Source organism: Schistocerca nitens, chromosome 11 (assembly GCF_023898315.1).
Source record: "Schistocerca nitens isolate TAMUIC-IGC-003100 chromosome 11, iqSchNite1.1, whole genome shotgun sequence".
Classification (NCBI taxonomy): Eukaryota; Metazoa; Arthropoda; class Insecta; order Orthoptera; family Acrididae; genus Schistocerca; species Schistocerca nitens.
This window is the reverse complement of record NC_064624.1, coordinates 211,757,360-211,776,787: the sequence shown is the minus strand read 5'-3', so window position 1 is coordinate 211,776,787 and position 19,428 is coordinate 211,757,360. Positions and strand designations below refer to the sequence as shown.

General features: G+C 41.3%; 1 protein-coding gene across 1 annotated transcript in view; it reads left to right on the top strand.

Annotated features, from left to right (window-relative positions):
- LOC126213000 (proteasome subunit alpha type-6-like) overlaps nucleotides 1-18,638 on the top strand; it is a 32,077-nt gene extending 13,439 nt beyond the window's left edge. Inside the window, exons 4-7 of the mRNA XM_049940547.1 lie at nucleotides 1,530-1,685; nucleotides 6,696-6,874; nucleotides 14,839-14,933; nucleotides 18,371-18,638. Of these exons, the coding sequence (XP_049796504.1) occupies nucleotides 1,530-1,685; nucleotides 6,696-6,874; nucleotides 14,839-14,933; nucleotides 18,371-18,428 (488 nt within the window). The 3' untranslated portion in view covers nucleotides 18,429-18,638. The remainder of the gene's footprint in view (nucleotides 1-1,529; nucleotides 1,686-6,695; nucleotides 6,875-14,838; nucleotides 14,934-18,370) is intronic.
- Nucleotides 18,639-19,428: the final 790 nt, after the last annotated feature.

Sequence of the window (19,428 nt, the reverse complement as noted above, 5' to 3'; positions counted from 1 at the left end):
GTACCGTCACAGTCGTTGTGCAAAAATTGCTATATTCTTGTGTGTGTGGGTGGGAGAAATAACTTGGTCTCTCTCATGAACAGCCAGTTCCCTTAACACCTCATGGTCAGGCATATGCTTTCAAATGGCCATCATCAGCTTACCAGTGTACAATTTCCTTTTCCCAAGTGCAGCTCTTGTTGAATCATCTTTGTTCACATGCAAATTCAGCGTGGCACAAAAGTTTAGTGAGAAGCAGGGTGAAAAACAAATGAAGTCTTTTCAGCTGTGCGGTGTTGTTACAGTTGACCTACTTTCAGCAGACTTGCTATAGAGCAGTTGAAATATACACCCACAGCATTAAAAAGAAACACCTGGACAGTAAAGTTCACGTGCTTCACCTTACATTTCAAACCCAGAATCAGTGCTGGCAGTTCTAATTCACAGACTGTTGTAAATAAGTAAGATTAAGATAGGAAAGAGTAAAAATTTGTGAAAAATAACTAACAGAAAAATGTGTAAAGTTGGCTTACATTTTCTCTACCTCATTATTTTATAAAATGCTTGAACAAAATCAAACATTTTCTCACTCACAGCTATGTAAAACAGTTATTTTGACTGAGAAATATCAATTCTGATTTACTTTTACTCAGCAGCAGCAAACATTGTGAGTATTTAAGTGTCACATACCTTGACCTTGACCTTGAGTATGGATAGGCCTAACTTAAAAATTTCTCACATTTTGCACAGAAAAATATTGCCTTTTCTGATTGTATCTGCTATAAGTACAGTGACTGGATAATACCCCATGCAATTATTATAATATTCCAGATGGGTATTTTAGAGAAAATAACTTACAAGGAATTCTAAAAATCAGATTCTTATTTTAAAGAAGTAATATTTCGATAGTTCAACCAGTTAAGGCATTAAGGTCATTCCTGACAGCCAACTTTCATTATTATCATTTCTCAAGAGAATTAACATCCAATGACTACTCGTGTTTTCATAAAACACAGTTTTGAAGTTTGCATAAAGTTACTGGTTTCCTTGTGTTACCTTTCCAGATTGTTTACTTACTACTTTACTTTCCCTTCCATTAAGAAAACGGTTCAATCCCGTCTCCAACCATCCCGATTTAGGTTTTCCGTGATTTCCCTAAATCGTTTCAGGCAAATGCCGGGATGGTTCCTTTGAAAGGGCACGGCCGATTTCCTTCCCGATCCTTCCCTAACCCGCGCTCCATCTCTAATGACCTCGTTGTCGACAGGACGTTAAACATTAACCACCTGCCGTTAAGAAATTTTTATAAATAGCCGCAGTTAGACAAGTCTATAAAATTTTAACAAATCGACAGAACATGGAAATGTTTTATTGATTGTCAGGTGGAGCTTGAAAATATATTTTTTTCAGCAAACTTGTAAATATCGATGTAACACGTTCACTGTGAACCTCTAAGATTTGAGACGAAATTGGTCCGCCGCGACGAGTGGACTGCGGTCATACTGCCGATACTCCACACTCACACGGCCTCCCCCGTTTCTCGTTCGCAGCCGACAGCAAGTCGCAGGTGCAGCGGGCGCGCTACGAGGCGGCCAACTGGCGCCACGTCAACGGCTACGAGATCCCGGCGGACGCGCTGTGCCGCCGTATCGCCGACATCTCGCAGGTCTACACCCAGAACGCGGAGATGCGGCCCCTCGGCTGCAGTGAGTAGCTCGGCACAGCGGCCGCGGGCCGGTCTGGCTGCAGTCACTGCTTATTCTTCACCTCGTACTGCGTTATTTATTTCTTTAAATATTTTAATTTTTATCTGCAACTTCATATTGTCCTCTTTGCCGTTTAGCTATATTTATTGATGATATGCTGAAATTTTCCATAGTCTCAAGTTTTGTGACCTTCTAATCGTGCCCCCCCTCCCCCTCCTTTGTAGTCAGATTGTCAGTTGGAGGGATCTGAGGGCTTTGAAGTGAATCCTAAATTGATTTACTTTACATCATTGGAGTAAATTTATATGTGGTTGAGGTGCACGTATGCTGCAGTACTTATTTGGACACGAAGAGGCTCGCACAACATATTGTAGGGTAGAGAGCTGCATCGGACCAGTCGTCAGGCTGAAGAGAAACGAAACTATATGTTTGTTAATACTGCGCATTGTGACAGTTACCACCCGTATATTACTATTCGTACGTTTCGTATGCAGTACCAGTAAACTCACAAGCAGCATTTATACTTCGTCTACTCACAATAATATGACTGACACAGAAGGTACGTTTTAGTTGTTCGATGTAGTGTGTGATCGGTTGATTTGAACAAAAGTTTGTGTAGACCCTGTTGTATGCCTTTTTGTAAAGGTTAGGGTCTGCAGCATGCAATACACAGCTGTAGTTGTTTTTATTTTGACAATGTTTTTCAGTTAAAGTTTGATCATTCTTTGGTTATGAAGTACACAACCAGCTGTGCATACCCCAAATCCAGTAATTAGGGACCTGAAAATGTAGCAACTATTTTTGGGGAAATTAACTATTGTGGAAAAGTAATGGCTCCTCGTGTGAAAACCATTATAGCTTTTTAAATAAAACAAACTTTATTCACATTCTATATCTTTATTCTTAGTGTCTACATATTTATTTCTTAATGATATAATGTAATTGGATGGATAAAAATCTACTTGCCGATCAGTGGCAGGAGAACTCACTCGTAGAAAAAGGTTTCACGTGTGCGAGCTTTAGGAGCTGGTGGCTCCTTCTGGAAGAAGCGTCGAAGGGGAAGGAAGAGGAGTGAGGGAAACGGACTGGAGAGATTTAAGAAAAGGGTAGAATTTTGAAAAAGCTGCCCAGAACCTCTGGTCATGGAACACTTCCTGAATGGGATGAGAAGGAAAGAGTTATTTATTTCGTAAGTCACCCCTGGTGCTCTTTAAATTTTGGAAATAGATGAAAATCAGTTGGGGCCGAGTCGAGACAGCACAGAGGACACACGAAGTGTAATCGCAGATACAAATACGGACTAACACCGTCTGTATAACGGCACGGGGACACTGAAAATCTGTGACAGACTGGGACTCGAACCTGGGTTTCCCATTTATCGTGAGCAGTTGCCGCACCGTTAGGCTCTGAGAGCACAGCTCGCTGCCAGACCCAAACTTCCACATGTCGTCAGCCGAATTCCTTTAGCCACCTTTACGTGTCCGAGGGAACATTTCATCCTAATGGGGAATAACACGGGCACTGCAATATCGTATCATAGGGAGGAAGGTAGATGACAGACAACCCGAGATGTCGCAGTGCGCGCGTGTGGTCTGGTCTGGCATTGTCATGCGAAAGGAGTGTGTGCTCCGTATGTGGATGAACTCTTAAAATTTGTGCTGTCAGAAACTCAATTACAATGTGCTGTTCCTCACGCACGTACGTAGTTACGTGCTACACACGAGAATTTAAAGCACTGTAGTGCAGAGAGTTGCAACTTACATCGGGAAAGTGAGAAAGTCAACCGAGTAACGTGCGTGACGTGTAGTACCTTGGCAGACATTGAAAACAGAATAATAAAATTGGGAGGAATTACTTTTCAGGAAACCCTGATATATTGTTGTTGCTGTTGTTGTGGTCTTCAGTCCTGAGACTGGTTTGATGCAGCTCTCCATGCTACTCTATCCTGTGCAAGCTTCTTCATCTCCCAGTACCTACTGCAATCTACATCCTTCTCAATCTGCTTAGTGTATTCATCTCTTGGTCTCCCTCTACGATTTTTACCCTCCACGCTGCCCTCCAATGCTAAATTTGTGATCCCTTGATGCCTCAAAACATGTCCTACCAACCGATCCCTTCTTCTAGTCAAGTTGTGCCACAAACTCCTCTTCTCCCCAATCCTATTCAATACCTCCTCATTAGTTACGTGATCTACCCACCTTATCTTCAGCATTCTTCTGTAGCACCACACTTCGAAAACTTCTATTCTCTTCTTGTCCAAACTATTTATCGTCCATGTTTCACTTCCATACATGGCTACACTCCATACAAATACTTTCAGAAACGACTTCCTCACACTTAAATTTATACTCGACGTTAACAAATTTCTCTTCTTCAGAAACGATTTCCTTGCCATTGCCAGTCTACATTTTATATCCTCTCTACTTCGACCATCATCAGTTATTTTGCTCCCTAAATAACAAAACTCCTTTACTACTTTAAGTGTCTCATTTCCTAATCTAATCCCCTCAGCATCACCCGATTTAATTTGACTACATTCCATTATCCTCGTTTTGCTTTTGTTGTTCATCTTATATCCTCCTATCAAGACACTGTCCATTCTGTTCAACTGCTCTTCCAAGTCCTTTGCTGTCTCTGACACAATTACAATGTCATCGGCAAACCTCAAAGTTTTTACTTCTTCTCCATGAATTTTAATACCTTCTCCGAATTTTTCTTTTGTTTCCTTTACTGCTTGCTCAAGATACAATTTGAATAACATTGGGGAGAGGCTACAACCCTGTCTCACTCCCTTCCCAACCACTGCTTCCCTTTCATGTCCCTCGACTCTTATAACTGCCATCTGGTTTCTGTACAAATTGTAAATAGCCTTTCGCTCCCTGTATTTTACCCCTGCCACCTTCAGAATTTGAAAGAGAGTATTCCAGTTAACGTTGTCAAAAGCTTTCTCTAAGTCTACAAATGCTAGAAACGTAGGTTTGCCTTCTCTTAATCTTTCTTCTAAGATAAGTCATAAGGTTAGTATTGCCTCACGTGTTCCAACATTTCTACAGAATCCAAACTGATCTTCCCAGAGGTCCGCTTCTACCAGTTTTTCCATTCGTCTGTAAAGAATTCGCGTTAGTATTTTGCAGCTGTGACTTATTAAACTGATAGTTCGGTAACTTTCACATCTGTCAACACCTGCTTTCTTTGGGATTGGAATTATTATATTCTTCTTGAAGTCTGTGGGTATTTCGCCTGTCTCATACATCTTGCTCACCAGATGGTAGAGTTTTGTCATGACTGGCTCTCCCAAGGCCGTTAGTAGTTCTAATGGAATGTTGTCTACTCCCGGGGCCTTGTTTCGACTCAGGTCTTTCAGTGCTCCGTCAAACTCTTCACGCAGTATCTTATCTCCCATTTCATCTTCATCTACATCCTCTTCCATTTCCATAATATTGTCCTCAAGTACATCGCCCTTGTATAAACCCTCTCTATACTCCTTCCACCTTTCTGCCTTCCCTTCTTTGCTTAGAACTGGGTTTCCATCTGAGCTCTTGATATTCATACAAGTGGTTCTCTTTTCTCTAAAAGTCTCTTTAATTTTACTGTAGGCAGTATCTATCTTACCCCTGGTGAGATAAGCCTCTACATCGTTGCATTTGTCCTCTAGCCATCCCTGCTTAGCAATTTTGCACTTCCTGTCGATCTCATTTTTGAGACGTTTGTATTCCTTTCTGCCTGCTTCATTTACTGCATTTTTATATTTTCTCCTTTCGTCAATTAAATTTAATATTTCTTCTGTTACCCAAGGATTTCTATTAGCCCTCGTCTTTTTACCTACTTGATCCTGTGCTGCCTTCACTACTTCATCCCTCAGAGCTACCCATTCTTCTTCTACTGTATTTCTTTCCCCCATTCCTGTCAATTGTTCCCTTATGCTCTCCCTGAAACTCTCTACAACTTCTGGTTCTTTCAGTTTATCCAGGTCCCATCTCCTTAAATTCCCACCTTTTTGCAGTTTCTTCAGTTTCAATCTGCAGTTCATAACCAATAGATTGTGGTCAGAATCCACATCTGCGCCTGGAAATGTCTTACAATTTAAAATCTGGTTCCTAAATCTCTGTCTTACCATTATATATAATCTATCTGATACCTTTTAGTATCTCCAGGATTCTTCCATGTATACAACCTTCTTTTATGATTCTTGAACCAAGTGTTAGCTATGATTAAGTTATGCTCTGTGCAAAATTCTACCAGACGGCTTCCTCTTTCATTTCTGTCCCCGAATCCATATTCACCTACTACGTTTCCTTCTCTTCCTTTTCCTACTGTCGAATTCCAGTCACCCATGACTATTAAATTTTCGTCTCCCTATACTATCTGAATAATTTCTTTTATCTCATCATACCTTCCATGAACCTCTTCGTCATCTGCGGAGCTAGTTGGTATATAAACTTTTACTATTGTGGTAGGTGTGCGCTTCGTATCTATCTTGGCCACAATAATCCGTTCACTATGCTGTTTGTAGTAGCTTGCCCGCACTACTATTTTTTTTATTCATTATTAAACCTACTCCTGCATTACCCCTATTTGAATTTGTATTTATAACCCTGTATTCACCTGACCAAAAGTCTTGTTCCTCCCGCCACCGAACTTCACTAATTCCCACTATATCTAACTTTAAGCTATCCATTTCCCTTTTTAAATTTTCTAACCTACCTGCCCGATTAAGGGATCTGACATTCCACGCTCCGATACGTAGAATGCCAGTTTTCTTTATCCTTATAATGATAGATTACAAGATTGAAAGTATGGCAAATGGAGTGCATCAGCTATAAACAGGTTCTGCAGACATCAGACTTTAAGATGGACGTCGAAAAATCACACCTCGGTTCAGATCTAGCATTATAGTGCAAAGGCTTAGTAATACGAGTTATTAAATTTTTGTGTGGAATATTTTTACGTACAAATTTCGACTGGAGATTCGCTCGGATCGACGGCTAACCGGCAGCGGTGATGTCGCAGGTATGATCGTGGTGGCGTACGACCAGGAGCAGGGCCCGTGCGTGTTCAAGACGGACCCGGCCGGTTACTACTGCGGCTACCGCGCCGTCACGGTGGGCGCCAAGCAGACGGAGGCGAACAGCTACCTGGAGAAGAAGCTCAAGAAGAAGCTCAACTACAGCGGCGACGAGGCCGTACAGGTGCGTACCGGATAACTGGCGTAGACATTATAGCAATGTGACTCGCTGTGCAAGAGGCAGAAAGATGGGGGGGGGGGGGGGGGGAGGCACACACGTGGCCCCTGTCTCCGGGTGTCGGGTCAGAGTACGGCCACACCTGCATTTTGAGCCACCCTGCTGTCCCTACTCCTCCCTCCACCGACCCCAGTGGACAGCTGCCTCTGTCGGACACGGAGATGGTCGTGTTTCAGTGTGGACACCCAGACACAGTGGCTGTGTGTGTACGAGCTGTGAAAGTGTGAGAGTTTTCGATAAGAGGCTCTCAACTGAAAACAAGAAAGATGGAAAAATGTAAACTGTTTATTATTTCAGAAGCAGTTGCCATAACTGTTACACATTTATACCTCTGTGAGACAAAACAGTCAGTGCGTTCGTGGAAAAATGTTTGCAGTTGCTTACAGAACTGTCATTGTACCCGGGCGTGCTCCTCTTTGTCCGAAGCAAATTGATGGCCACAAATGTGTTCTCTCAGGGCTGAAAAAAAAAAAGAAGTTGCACGGAGAGAGATCTGGACTGTACGGAGTGTAAGGGCTTCCCAGCAAATCGTTTGCGGCACAGTCAAAATATTCTCGGCAACATTTGCGTGGGCCCCGAAGAAAGGCATTTGCTACAATCCGTTTGCTTTGCACGGCGAGGTGCAGTCGTGGTTCTGCAGGCAGTCTTTTCCACTGTGCCCGACTGTTACTCTCTGCCTCCTCTGTTATGCCTTCCCCTATTGTTATTCTGTCCCCAACTTTTCATTGTTCGATAGGTCGACAGGAGCGATGTAATGGCAAAAGTGTGAACAGAATTTTATCACGGAGTCGAGTATTGCAGTCTAATTTTGGGACCACACTGAGTTTTATTGCAATAACTTTGTCGTTAGGAATTTATTCGACGTCCGAATTTGGAGTCTCGTTCGGTGTTCCACTTCTCACGTGTGCTCGGTACCTGACGGGTGACAGGTTATACACAGATTTTACGTCGTATGCACTCTTCTCCTTCAAAGTGTTTGCAGATTTCTGTCTTGGATACAGCAGTGCCTGCAACACTGCTGACTTTCTCCACATTGACCACAATCATTTTGGGATGATTAATGCGGGTGCTATGTCAAGCTGTACGCTTCGGTTCCAGTTATTTTTGAATCCTTAATTTTGTACAAAACTGAGAAAATTATATCCACAGTACGGAGGAAAGCGTATTATTGCTACTACTATTATTACTACTGGAAGCATAGTAATTAAGTGACCGATCCCGAAGCTATCGGACAGTTCAGATGATAGCTGCACCGGCCTACAGGTGGTTCACACCAGCTCTTAACAGCTCAAAGACTTGTATTATGCAATTCAAAACGAGCACTAATCACCATCTAGCGACAGAAGTAGACCTAAATTGTTATACGCAGACTGGAGCACAGCAAGTGAAATTCCTTGCAGCCCATCTGGATAAAGGCAGGACTGATGGCTTGTTCGGCATATTTTCACTCCATGCTGCCTTCTCAAATTATCTTATAGGGTAGTGCATCTAGAGTAAGTAAATAGTGTTCAGTTCATCAGCAGAGGCAAGCAGTAAGGGTATTGTGCAGAGAAGGTAATGCTACAGCTCGCAGAAGCTTTCTCGAGGAGTTTTTGAACTCTTGACTCGCTTGCCGACATCTAGATTCGGAGACAGAAAAGTTATGTTGCTGGCACAGAAAGTAGCAGTTTTTATGAGAATGCTGTGTGACAAGCAGTAATATGTACTAATATTACAAATGTGAAACTGTCTGCTGCATTTTTGCGACTAAACAGACGAACAGATTATGACTAAATTTAGTGCGGGGATAGCGTGAAACCTGACGAAGAGCACGAGATACTTTGGAAAGTGTGTTACAAAAGATATTTATTCATTTCCAAAATATTATATAAATTACCAATGAGATTTACTCATTGAAAAAGCTATTTACTTGCTGACTTTTGAACCTTATCATATTTGTAAAACTGCTTCTATTGGTTATGTTCTGTGGGGTACGATTCAACATAGTGAATACATTTATTATACAATCCTCAACACATTTAATCCGTACTTCCGTTTTAATATTACTAAATGTGAAAGTAACTCTTACATATTCGCGAGTAAGCGGCCGAACAAATTTTGGCGCATTCGGTACGGAGATAGCTCGAACCCCGAGGAACGACAGACTATTTTAGTAAAAACGAGAAAGTCTATCCCTAATAGGGTGAAATAGGGAATTAAACTTCTTTTTGTACACCAGTGAACATAAACCATCTTTAAAAATTGTTAAATTGGTTCCACAATGTACACGTTGTATAAAGCGTAGCTGCTTCAATGGCACTCCTGCCCTCGCACTGCTCGGCTATTTAGCTGTGTGCCGTGCTGTTGCGAGGAGGGTCACATTAAGAGACACACACGAGGGCAGCTGATACTGCATGTACAACAGCTTACTTACTCACCATAACATCACATAAAAAGCCACTGATATGCAGCAGGACTGCTAACAGCTAGTGTGCTATAAACAGCACTCAGTATTTCCAGAGGTAAACATATTTTCCTTGAAAAATACTCCACTACAATCAATATTAAGGTGCTAATAGCAGCTTCTTTATTTTTTTATTTTACATGTCTAGTTCTGCAAGACCAAATAGATGAGAAAATCTCAAATGTCGTGGAGCGTGTTAGTACCTGAAATTAAAACATAAAAGTAATAAGATAAAATACAGTGTTTACTAACCCCAAAAGAGACTAGCTATAAGTTTATGTAAACGCAGTCGACAGTATGGGACAGGAATCGGCTTAATTTTCGAGGAACTCCTCAACAGAATAGAATGAGGAAACCCTTCAGTTTCAGTTTGAAAGCGAGTGGGTTACTGCTAAGATTTTTGAATTCTTGTGGTAGTTTATTGAAAAATGGGTGCAGCAAAGAAGTTCTTCGAAACTACGGTGAGCTGTATTGTGTTTAATAGAACACTGGATATTAAAATCGGTACGAATGTACTCCCGAAATGAATCAAACGTGGAAGAAACGAGTTCGTGCGTGCATTACTAAACGAGGCAGCCATTTTGTGCATATGTTAACAATGCTTGTAGTCCCATCTGTAAGTAAGTTAACTTCAGATACACTGGCTCGTCATTTAGCAACTGTGGGGGAATCGTGCAAAATGATTTCTAGGTTAGAGGGCCTCGAGGAACCACGCGGAGGGCGTCAGTCTAAAAGTGGGCAGGTAAAACACATTAACGTAGTTGTAGAAACAATTGGTATTGTAGTTGTAAATTGTCGTAGCTGTGTTGGGAAAGACCCAGAGCTCCAAGCCCTAATAGAAAGCGCTGTAGCTAAAGTAGTTGTAGGTCCAGAGATCTGGCTAAAGCCGGAAATAAGTTCAGCCGAAATTTTTTCAAATGATCTAACAGTGTTCAGAAAGGATATATTAAATACAGTTGGTGGTGGAGTATTTATTGCTGTCGGAGGTAGTCTGCCTTGTAGCAGAATTGAAGTAGAAAGTTCGTGTGAAATAGTATGGGTAGAGGTTACACCTTAGTCAGACTAAATTATTAAATTGATCGTTTTGCCGACCCCTAGACTCAGAAGATATAGTTGCTGAACAGTTGAAAGAAAAGTCTCATATCAAATCGGTACCCCACTCATACAATTATAGTCAGTGGTGACTTTAATCTACCCTCGATATGCTGGAAAAATTCTACGTTTAAAGGTGGCGGCAGACATAAAACGTCATCTGAAATTGTACTGAAAGCTTTCCCAGGAAATTATTTTGAACAATTAGTTCACGAGCCCATTCGAACCGTAAAGGGTTGTGAAAGCTCGAGGCAGTTGCTGCTAGGCTGAATGCCTTAATCATCAAAAAGAAACACAAAGCATATCTATTTCACTAAGCTGATAAAATGTTCTTATGGTCTTTTTTAAGACAGTCTTCACTCCTTCCGATACGGTCACGTGATTGTAGAAAAGTTGTGGAATGATTTCAAAGAGATAGTATCGACAGCAATTGAGAGATATATACCACATAAATTAATAAGTGATGGTATGGATCCTCCATGGTACACAAAATGGGTTAGATTGCTGTTGCAGAAGCAGCAAAAAAAGCATGCCAAATTTAAAAGAACACAAAATCCCCAAGACTGACAAAGTTTTACAGAAGTTCGAAATATAGCACGTACTTAATACGACGTGCTTTTAATAATTTCCACGATGAAACTCTGTCTCGAAATCTGGCAGAAAACCCAAAGAGATTCTGGTCATATATAAAGCACACCAGTGGCAAGACGCAGTCAATACATTCACTGTGCGATAACAACATTGAAGTCACTGATGACAGTCCCACTAAAGCAGAGTTATTAAACACGGTTTTCCGAAACTCTTTCACTAAAGAAGACAAAGTAAATATTCCTAAATTCCAATCTAGAACAACTGCCAAGATGAGAAATGTAGAAGTAGATAGCCTCGGTCTCGCAAAGCCGCTTAAATCACTTAATAAAGGCAAGGCTTCTAGCCAGGTTGTACACCAGTCGGGTTCCTCTCAGAGTATGCTGATCAAATACAACCACTCACCCACAGAAAGATCTAACATCGATTTGCAGTAGGGTTTTGAAACATACACTGTATTCGAACATTACGAAGTACCTCGAAAAAAACAATTTATTTACACGCAGTCGGCACGGATTCAGAAAATATTGTTCATGCAAAACGCAACTAGCTCTTTATACTCGTAAAGTAATGAGTGTTATCGACAAGGGAGGTCAAATTGATTCCGTATTTTTAGATTTCCAGAAGGCTTTCGACAGCGTTACTCACAAACATCTTCTAACCGAACTCCGTGCCTCTGGAATATCGCCTCAGTTGTGTGACTGCATTCACGATTTCCTGTCAGAAAGGCCACAGTTTGTAGTAATAGATGGAAAGTCATCGAGTAAAACAGAAGTAATATCCGGCATTCCCCAAGGAAGTGTTATAGTCCCTCTATTGTTCTCGATCTATATTAACGACATAGGTGGCATTCTGAGTAGCCGTCTTAGATTGTTTGCAGATGATGCTGTCATTTACCATCTGTAAAGTCGTCGGATGATCAAAACTTGCAAAATGATTTAGATAAGATGTCTGTATGGTGGAAAGTGCAACAGGTCTACTAAAGAGACAGCTTACACCACGCTTTTCCGCCCTATTCTGGAGTACTGCTGTACAGTGTGGGATCCACGTCAGGTGGGACTGACAGATGACATCGAAAAAGTACAAAGCAGGACAGCTCGTTTTGTGTTAGCGCGAAATACATGAGATGGTGGCAATCATTAAAACAAAATGCGTTTTTCGTTGCGATGGGATCTTCTCGTGAAATTTCAATCGCCAGTTTTCTCCTCCGATTGCAAAAAGATTCTGTTGGTACCCACCTACATAGGGAGAAATGATCATCACAATAAAATAAGAGAAATCAGGGCTCGCACAGAAAAATTTAAGTGCTCGTTTTTCCCACACGCCATTAGAGAGTGGAACGGAAGAGAGACAGCTTGAAGGTGGTTCATTGAACCCTGTGCCAGGCACTTTATTGTGAATAGCAAAGTAATCATGTAGATGTAGCAGAGTAATGATGTAGATGTAGATTATTTATTTTTGGCATAGACTCCAGATAACCGTGACGTTATCAGAAGAAAGATTGAAACGAGCTATTTCAGAAAAGAATGCTGTAATTCCTCCTTTCAAAGACTGCAAAAAAAAATTTTTTTTTTTTTTTCACGTTGGTTAACAGTGTAAAATTAAATATGTTTTGCTGAGCATTTCTGTTCCTTTACGATGCATCCTAAGTGATGGCTACCGAAGGTCTAGCTGTGTCAAAATTCCAAACAAAGCAATTCTTGTCATTGCCCTGTAGTAAATGTCACCGACTCGAACAAAAGTCGCTCTTCTGGCATCGAGTCTAACAAACCCCACCAATTATGAAAAAAAATCTGTATCACTTGCTCAACAAATATCAGTTTTTTGTTGGCGCAAAGAAACTCCTTTCTGTTGAATTGGGACAGAATTAGAAGAAAAAGAGAGAGAAATTTGCAACCTTTGTCCATTAACAGAACATAAAAGTTTGCTTTAGATCAGCTCTGAGTCAGTCTAAATGAACTTTTTGGACGTTACAGTGTTAACAATAAGAAGCCACCAGTGTCGACAGAATCTACCCGTGGCCCACCACTGTGTGAATTCTTAGCAGTTTTTTTATTCTCTGGCAACAGAGACATATCTCTTACTATTTGATGGTGTAACAAATGGTCTTTCCTGGCACTGCGCTTTCCAGAAGTGCCCAGTTCTGTTGGTGCAGCACAAACACTCTCTCTCGGACACTCACACCCACTCGCAAGAAAAGGTATCCTATCCTCAAACTGGTGTACGGCATTACTAGTTGGCCTCATTTATTTGCGCTGTCGAGTGGCGTAGTACCGGTGATAGAGAAGTCGCCAACGTGGGGAAGTAGCGAGTACGTATTTCACGACCCCTCGCAAATTGTCAACGTGTGCGCAAAATGGTTGCCTCACTTAGTAATGCACGAATGAACTTGTTTCTGCCACGTTTGAGTCCATTTTGTGGAGTACATTCGTACTGACGATAATAATATCCAGTGTTCTGTTAACCACAACACAGTTCACCGTATTTCAAAGAAAATTGGGGCCACTATTAGACGACACAATACGTGTACGAGAATGAAGTGACCCATTCTTCTGTGCCGTTCGTGCGATCGGGATCCCGACCGGGTCAGATTAAATAAATACGTCGAAGCATTTCGGTGGCGTGCTGCGACATTTATTACCTCGAGGTAAGTATTGTGCAGGTGCCTTCGTAAAATTCGATGGGAATGCCTGGAGGGAAGACATTCTTTTTGCAATGCTCTACGGAGGAAATTTAGAGAACCAGCACGTGTGGCCAACTGCAGAACTATTCTTCTGCAACCGATGTAAGGTCCGTGGAGATAATACGAGAGAAATTACAGCTTGTATGGAGAAGTATTGACATACATTTTTCCCTCGTCCTTTTTTGCAAGTGGAACGATAAAGGAAATGACTAGTAACAGTATCCGGGTACCTTCCGCCGAGCACCGTACGGTGGCTCGTGGAGTACTCCGTAGTGGTAAAATGTGGCACACCGGACTCTACTTCTTTGACAGTGCACGGTGTTTCCAGAAAAGGCGGGTGGATTTTCTGTTTGATTGCGCGGTTGTCAACACGAGGGCGAAACGACAAACAGTATACTAGTCGCTTTTCTTCGTAGAGCACTGTCAGCTCCTCCATGCCTCTTCTTTAGTGTTCAGCCCTGAGCAGTGTGTGCTCGACATTGCAACTTCTGAATCGCTTATTGTACAAAATCTGAGATTCGACAGATAGCCTCGAGAGACATTTTAAAAGTGAGCACAGTCTGACATTAAAAAAAAAAAAAATGGTTTCTTGGTTTTCTTCTTGTCTGAAACTACTGATCCCGGAAACGGGCAGTTAATCTCATTATCGTTGAATTTTTCGGCACTGTGGTATCTGGTTATTTCCCACATATTTCCCACATAGTACCTGCGTGCCTGCATACGATTGACTGGCAGAATGCTGTTTAGTAATGAAAACCAGCTTTCGTGGGAAAATGGTACGTTTACCAAACAGTGAACTGCACAATACTATAGACGGGTAACAGTTATGTTACAGTGGTGTTTCCAGTTGTTTGTAATACCTGACAGTGTGCGATTAAAGAAATGCGGTACAATTCCAATCGACACACACATTTATTTTTGTGCGCACGAATTTTCTGTCGGACTGTATAACTCGGGATTGTGCAGCTTAATGTTCCTACAGTATACTAAAATTTGGAAGTTATCTCTTTTTGAAACACTTTGTATTTAATGAAGATGAGCATAGTTTATACATAACATCGATGTGTGAATTCACCGTTTTTTATAATTTTACTCGTGTTACAGTTGGCAGTATCTTGCCTGTCGTCTGTGCTGGCAGTAGACTTCAAGCCGTCTGAAATTGAAGTTGGCGTGGTGTCGAAGGACAATCCGAAGTTCAGGTACGTACTTCTTTTATTTGTAGCCTGTGAAACCTGTCGTGTAATGGGAAGTGCAGACTTTTTAATTCGTGCCGATCGGTACTCGGTCCTGTAGTCTCGAGTTGCGAAGACAGGACCGTCAATTAATTTTACTCGAACTGGCTAACACCTTTTATAAAAAAATTTAATACATTTGCTATGTCTGTGTATGTACGTGGGTGAGGGTCTACAAAGTTAATGCGTAATTGGTCACATTAGTAATATTCTGAAAATATTGTGAAATATCGGTACCATAATTCTTCAAATAGTGTCATAAAAGTCAGTCAGTTAAACCAAAAAGATTCATTATATACTTGCTTATACATGGTGCACAGACCCAATTTTACTAAAAGTGTAGGGCAGAAAGCAGCATAAAATGAAACCATTTGGTAAGTTCGCCGGGCAGGTAATGTTTTTATTATTAAACCCTTACAAACTTCAATTCAGTATTTCTTCGGGCTGTGTACATTTCATTTTGCCTTCCGAGCAGCATAAATTCTGTCATTTTCAGTAAAACAACTCGTTCAAACTTAGCCTTGACTGAACTTAATCAGCTTGAAGTATGCTACAGAACTCGTTTCAGAAAACATAAAATGTTCACTTTTGGAAAGCTCCTCTAGTTTTGTTCATACGAAATCAGTATTTGTTCTTTGTTTTGAGCAACATCCCCCACCCGTATACTCGTGCTAAGAACATTCTCGGGTGAAGTACATTCTCCAACTCGCTTTATTTGTGCGAACCTGAGAATGCTCTCCGAAATTTAGAGTATAAAGTTTATTCTTTTTATTTGTACGACCCACGGTTTCACACGGAACGAGCTAAATGACACACACTCGGGCTACGGGGCCGCCGGTTGCAGTACGAGGGCAGGCTGCGGGATTTTCTGGGAATGTTATCCGCACCGAAAGCCACCTCGGAGAAATACTCTTGTGACAGTTGACAAACTTAAGAGAGCAACAGGATCTTTGCGAGCTAATAAACACGGTACAGGCAAGGTGCTGAGTTCGTATAGTAAAAGTTTGATGAAAATGTGTTAAACCACACGGAGCGAGATCCGATGACAAATAAAACGAATCGCACGTGAAGTTGCTGTGGACCAGTGTCGGGCCCGGAGTGTCGTTAACAAGATCGTTCTGTATCCTTTCTGGCAACAAAAGGTAAAAGTTGAGAGTCCGGACGACTTCCCTGGGCGTCTGGGATTTGTCGATCGGTTCCTATGACGAGTAGCAAAACAGCCGCATTTCCGTGAACATTTGATGTTTACAGGACGGGGTTGCGATGTTTAATGTGGTACGATAATGGTGGCCGGTTTGAACATTTGCTGTGAGATACTTGTGTTAATTAACTTATGGGAAGTTTGTGTACAAGTGCATACTCATTTTTCATTTACTTTGACCTTCATGGGACATGCAGCCTGAAACATGGGGATGTGATTGTTTCAATTTTTAAAGAACTGCTGTATTGTATGTCAACTGAGTACAGTAGACGTGTATGTGAGGCTTTGTTTTTCTTCTCTCTTCACGATTAATTAGTCCAAACATTTTGTTTAGATACACATTTTCTGTGAATTACTTTTCACTTCGAGTAAAGACATCCGTACACCAATTTCAGTCAAGTTTGTATAGCACCAAAAATATGCAACTGTGATCCGTAGTTCCTACACTCGGATTCCTTCACTTGATGCTGTCTTTCTGCCCTACACTTTCCGCACCCTATATATTAAAAGTGCCGTCAAAACGCACACTCGCACATGCGTATGTACGTATGTATGTGTGTAAATACTACATCTGGTCTTGATCAGAAATTTTGTATATGAAGGAACAATATTTTGTACGGCAACTACATTTGTTAGTATCGTATGCTTTGTTACGTGGGACTGGAATACAACTGGGTACAGCATTTTGAAATACAGTTACGAACAAGAAATACTGTAGTAGTCTTCAGTTATCCATAAGTTACTTTTTAATTAACTTCTCATCCGCATAGTCCTCCGTCAACACATTGGGATTGTTTCCCGTATTGTGCCTTAAGAATGTTGTACATCACTTTTTCACGTTACCTTCACGGTTTCCAAATGGCGCAACCTTCCCGATCCGTTAGTCGATTTGTCGGAAGGCCGAGCTGACGTGCTGTTAGGTGGCCGGTTAGAGCCGAACGTAAATATACGAGCATTTCTTCTTGTGCGGCTCACAACCTCCACAAAACTTTTTCATATAAGCATTTAAATTGTTTGATATAAGGTGTGTTCAGAACAGAACAAGGATTTTTGTTTCTGAAACGAATTTCATCCACGTCGAGATTGTCGCTCTAAAAAGTCTCGATTGGATGTTACGTGCGTAAGACAGTTTTACAATTCCGGAACTTGATTTTTGGGATTGCTTTTGGCTCTCTCAGCAAAGTGTTATTAATTATTACATTAAAATATTCTATTTATCTTATGGTAAGCAGACAACGTACTATTATTATATTGAAACATTTTTTATATTTCAGTGTTACAGTTATTAAACATGCATGTTAAAAGTGGGGATTAATATAGAGCTGTGGGAGAAAGTCGGTAACAAACTGCAACCCTCCTCCTGCCACCTTCTCGAATAGAAACCTTGTTTTGTAGATTCCTATTGGGACACACATTGTAGTCTAAAAAACTGAAAGCTTTCTTTGTCCCTAATTTTGCAAGTTGCACATTGCCAGTCTGTATTTTATATCCTCTCCTCTTCTGCTGTCAGTTTTGCTGCCCAAACAGCAAAACTGATCTTGTACTTTTACTGTCTCAGCTCTTATGCAATTTCCCCAACATCGCCCGATTTAATTAGACTACTTTCCATTTCCCTTGTGCTTTCGTTAAATTTCATCTTTTAAAACCTTTTGCAGACACTATCCGTTCCATTCCATCCAATTTCTGTTCCAATTCTTCGCCATCTCTAATAGACACAGACTTAAAATGTCATTGCAAATGCCCAAGTTTGTATTTCTCCCCCCTGGACTTCAATACCTGTTCCAAATTTCTCCTCGGTTCCCCTTACTTCTTGCTCAATGTACAGATTGAGTAACATTGTGGATAGGCTACAACTTTGTTTCACTCTTTCAACTATTCGTTTTTACCTATCGTGTACTCACTCTTACAACTGCAAACTAGTTGCTGTTAAGTTTGTAAATACCATTTTGTTCCCTGTATTTTATTCGTGTTAACTTAATTCCGAGGACCTTATTTCCATCGAGATTGTCAAAAGCTTCTTCTTGATGTTGCTTTTACAAACATTATTATATTGTCAGATGTTATAAAATGTTACCAGAATAATGGTTTCATTCAGTGGCAGTAGCCTGTCAGACGTCTAGTGCCACACATTAGGCTTTTCCTCAGTTTTAATTTAACAGAGTTATCGAGACTATGACGCTGTCATTAACTCGTGTCGTTCCAGGATTCTGACAGAGCAGGAGATCGACGTCCACCTGACGGCCATCGCGGAGCGGGACTGACGCTGAAGCGGCGACTCGGAAGTCCGCCGACAGGTCCGAGGTCGTCTGCCGAAGTGTCGCGGGCACTTTGCCACTTTTGGAGAATGTGCTGTCTTTTCTTTAAAAGTTACTCTGTTTGGCTGGCACACTATTTGCCTCCATCCTTGTTGTCAGTGATTTTTAAATAATTTGTGTAACACACAGGTCTGGTAATAAATGAAGTGTCATACAGTTTTGTGTCTCGTTTAAAATTTCCAATGCGGATTGATTTGGTAATCTAAAATGCTTTTCAGGTTATGTATGTGTACAGCCAAATAAATGCAACACTGTAGGAGACAGCAAGTTGCTGATAGGACTAAACACCTAAACTAGTTGACTGTTGTAAAGGGGAGTAAACGTAACACGGTGGAGAGGTGTGTGCGCGCACTGTTTTTACAGTGGTGCAGGCACACACTGTACATGATGAAACAGTGAACAGCTAGTCCAGACCCCTTTATAAGGACACTGGCTAAGTATATAAGTACTGTGTGTATGTGCGGGGATGATTAATAAACTGGTATGGCAAAACATATATTGTATTTATTCTGTTGCACATAGGCTGTGGTGCCTCTTGTTCTTTAAAGGAAGGTAGATAGTGTCTTCCTTTGCAGGATACGCACCCCGGCATCTGTTCTTTCGACCGGCGTTACACGGGGTGCAGCCTGTGAGCAGAAGCAAGCCGGATGGAAAACTCGCCGTCTGGTAGATGTGACCACCACCGTGTCTCTCGTATGTTCCGGAAACTGTTAGAGATACACACGAATACGACTGACTGTCCCGAAGTATAAATATAGAGAGGAAAATGTGAAGCAAGGTGGACTCTTAGTATTACTTGCAGTGTCGTGTGAGTTAAGGCTGGCACAAAAAATGCCAAGAAACAAGTGGCAGGAACTCTGTGGCTTACAGTTTCTCGCTTCAGTAGAACGTTAATATGAGGGTGTTATTTGTTTGACAGTTCATTAAATATATTTTGTTGGTCTAA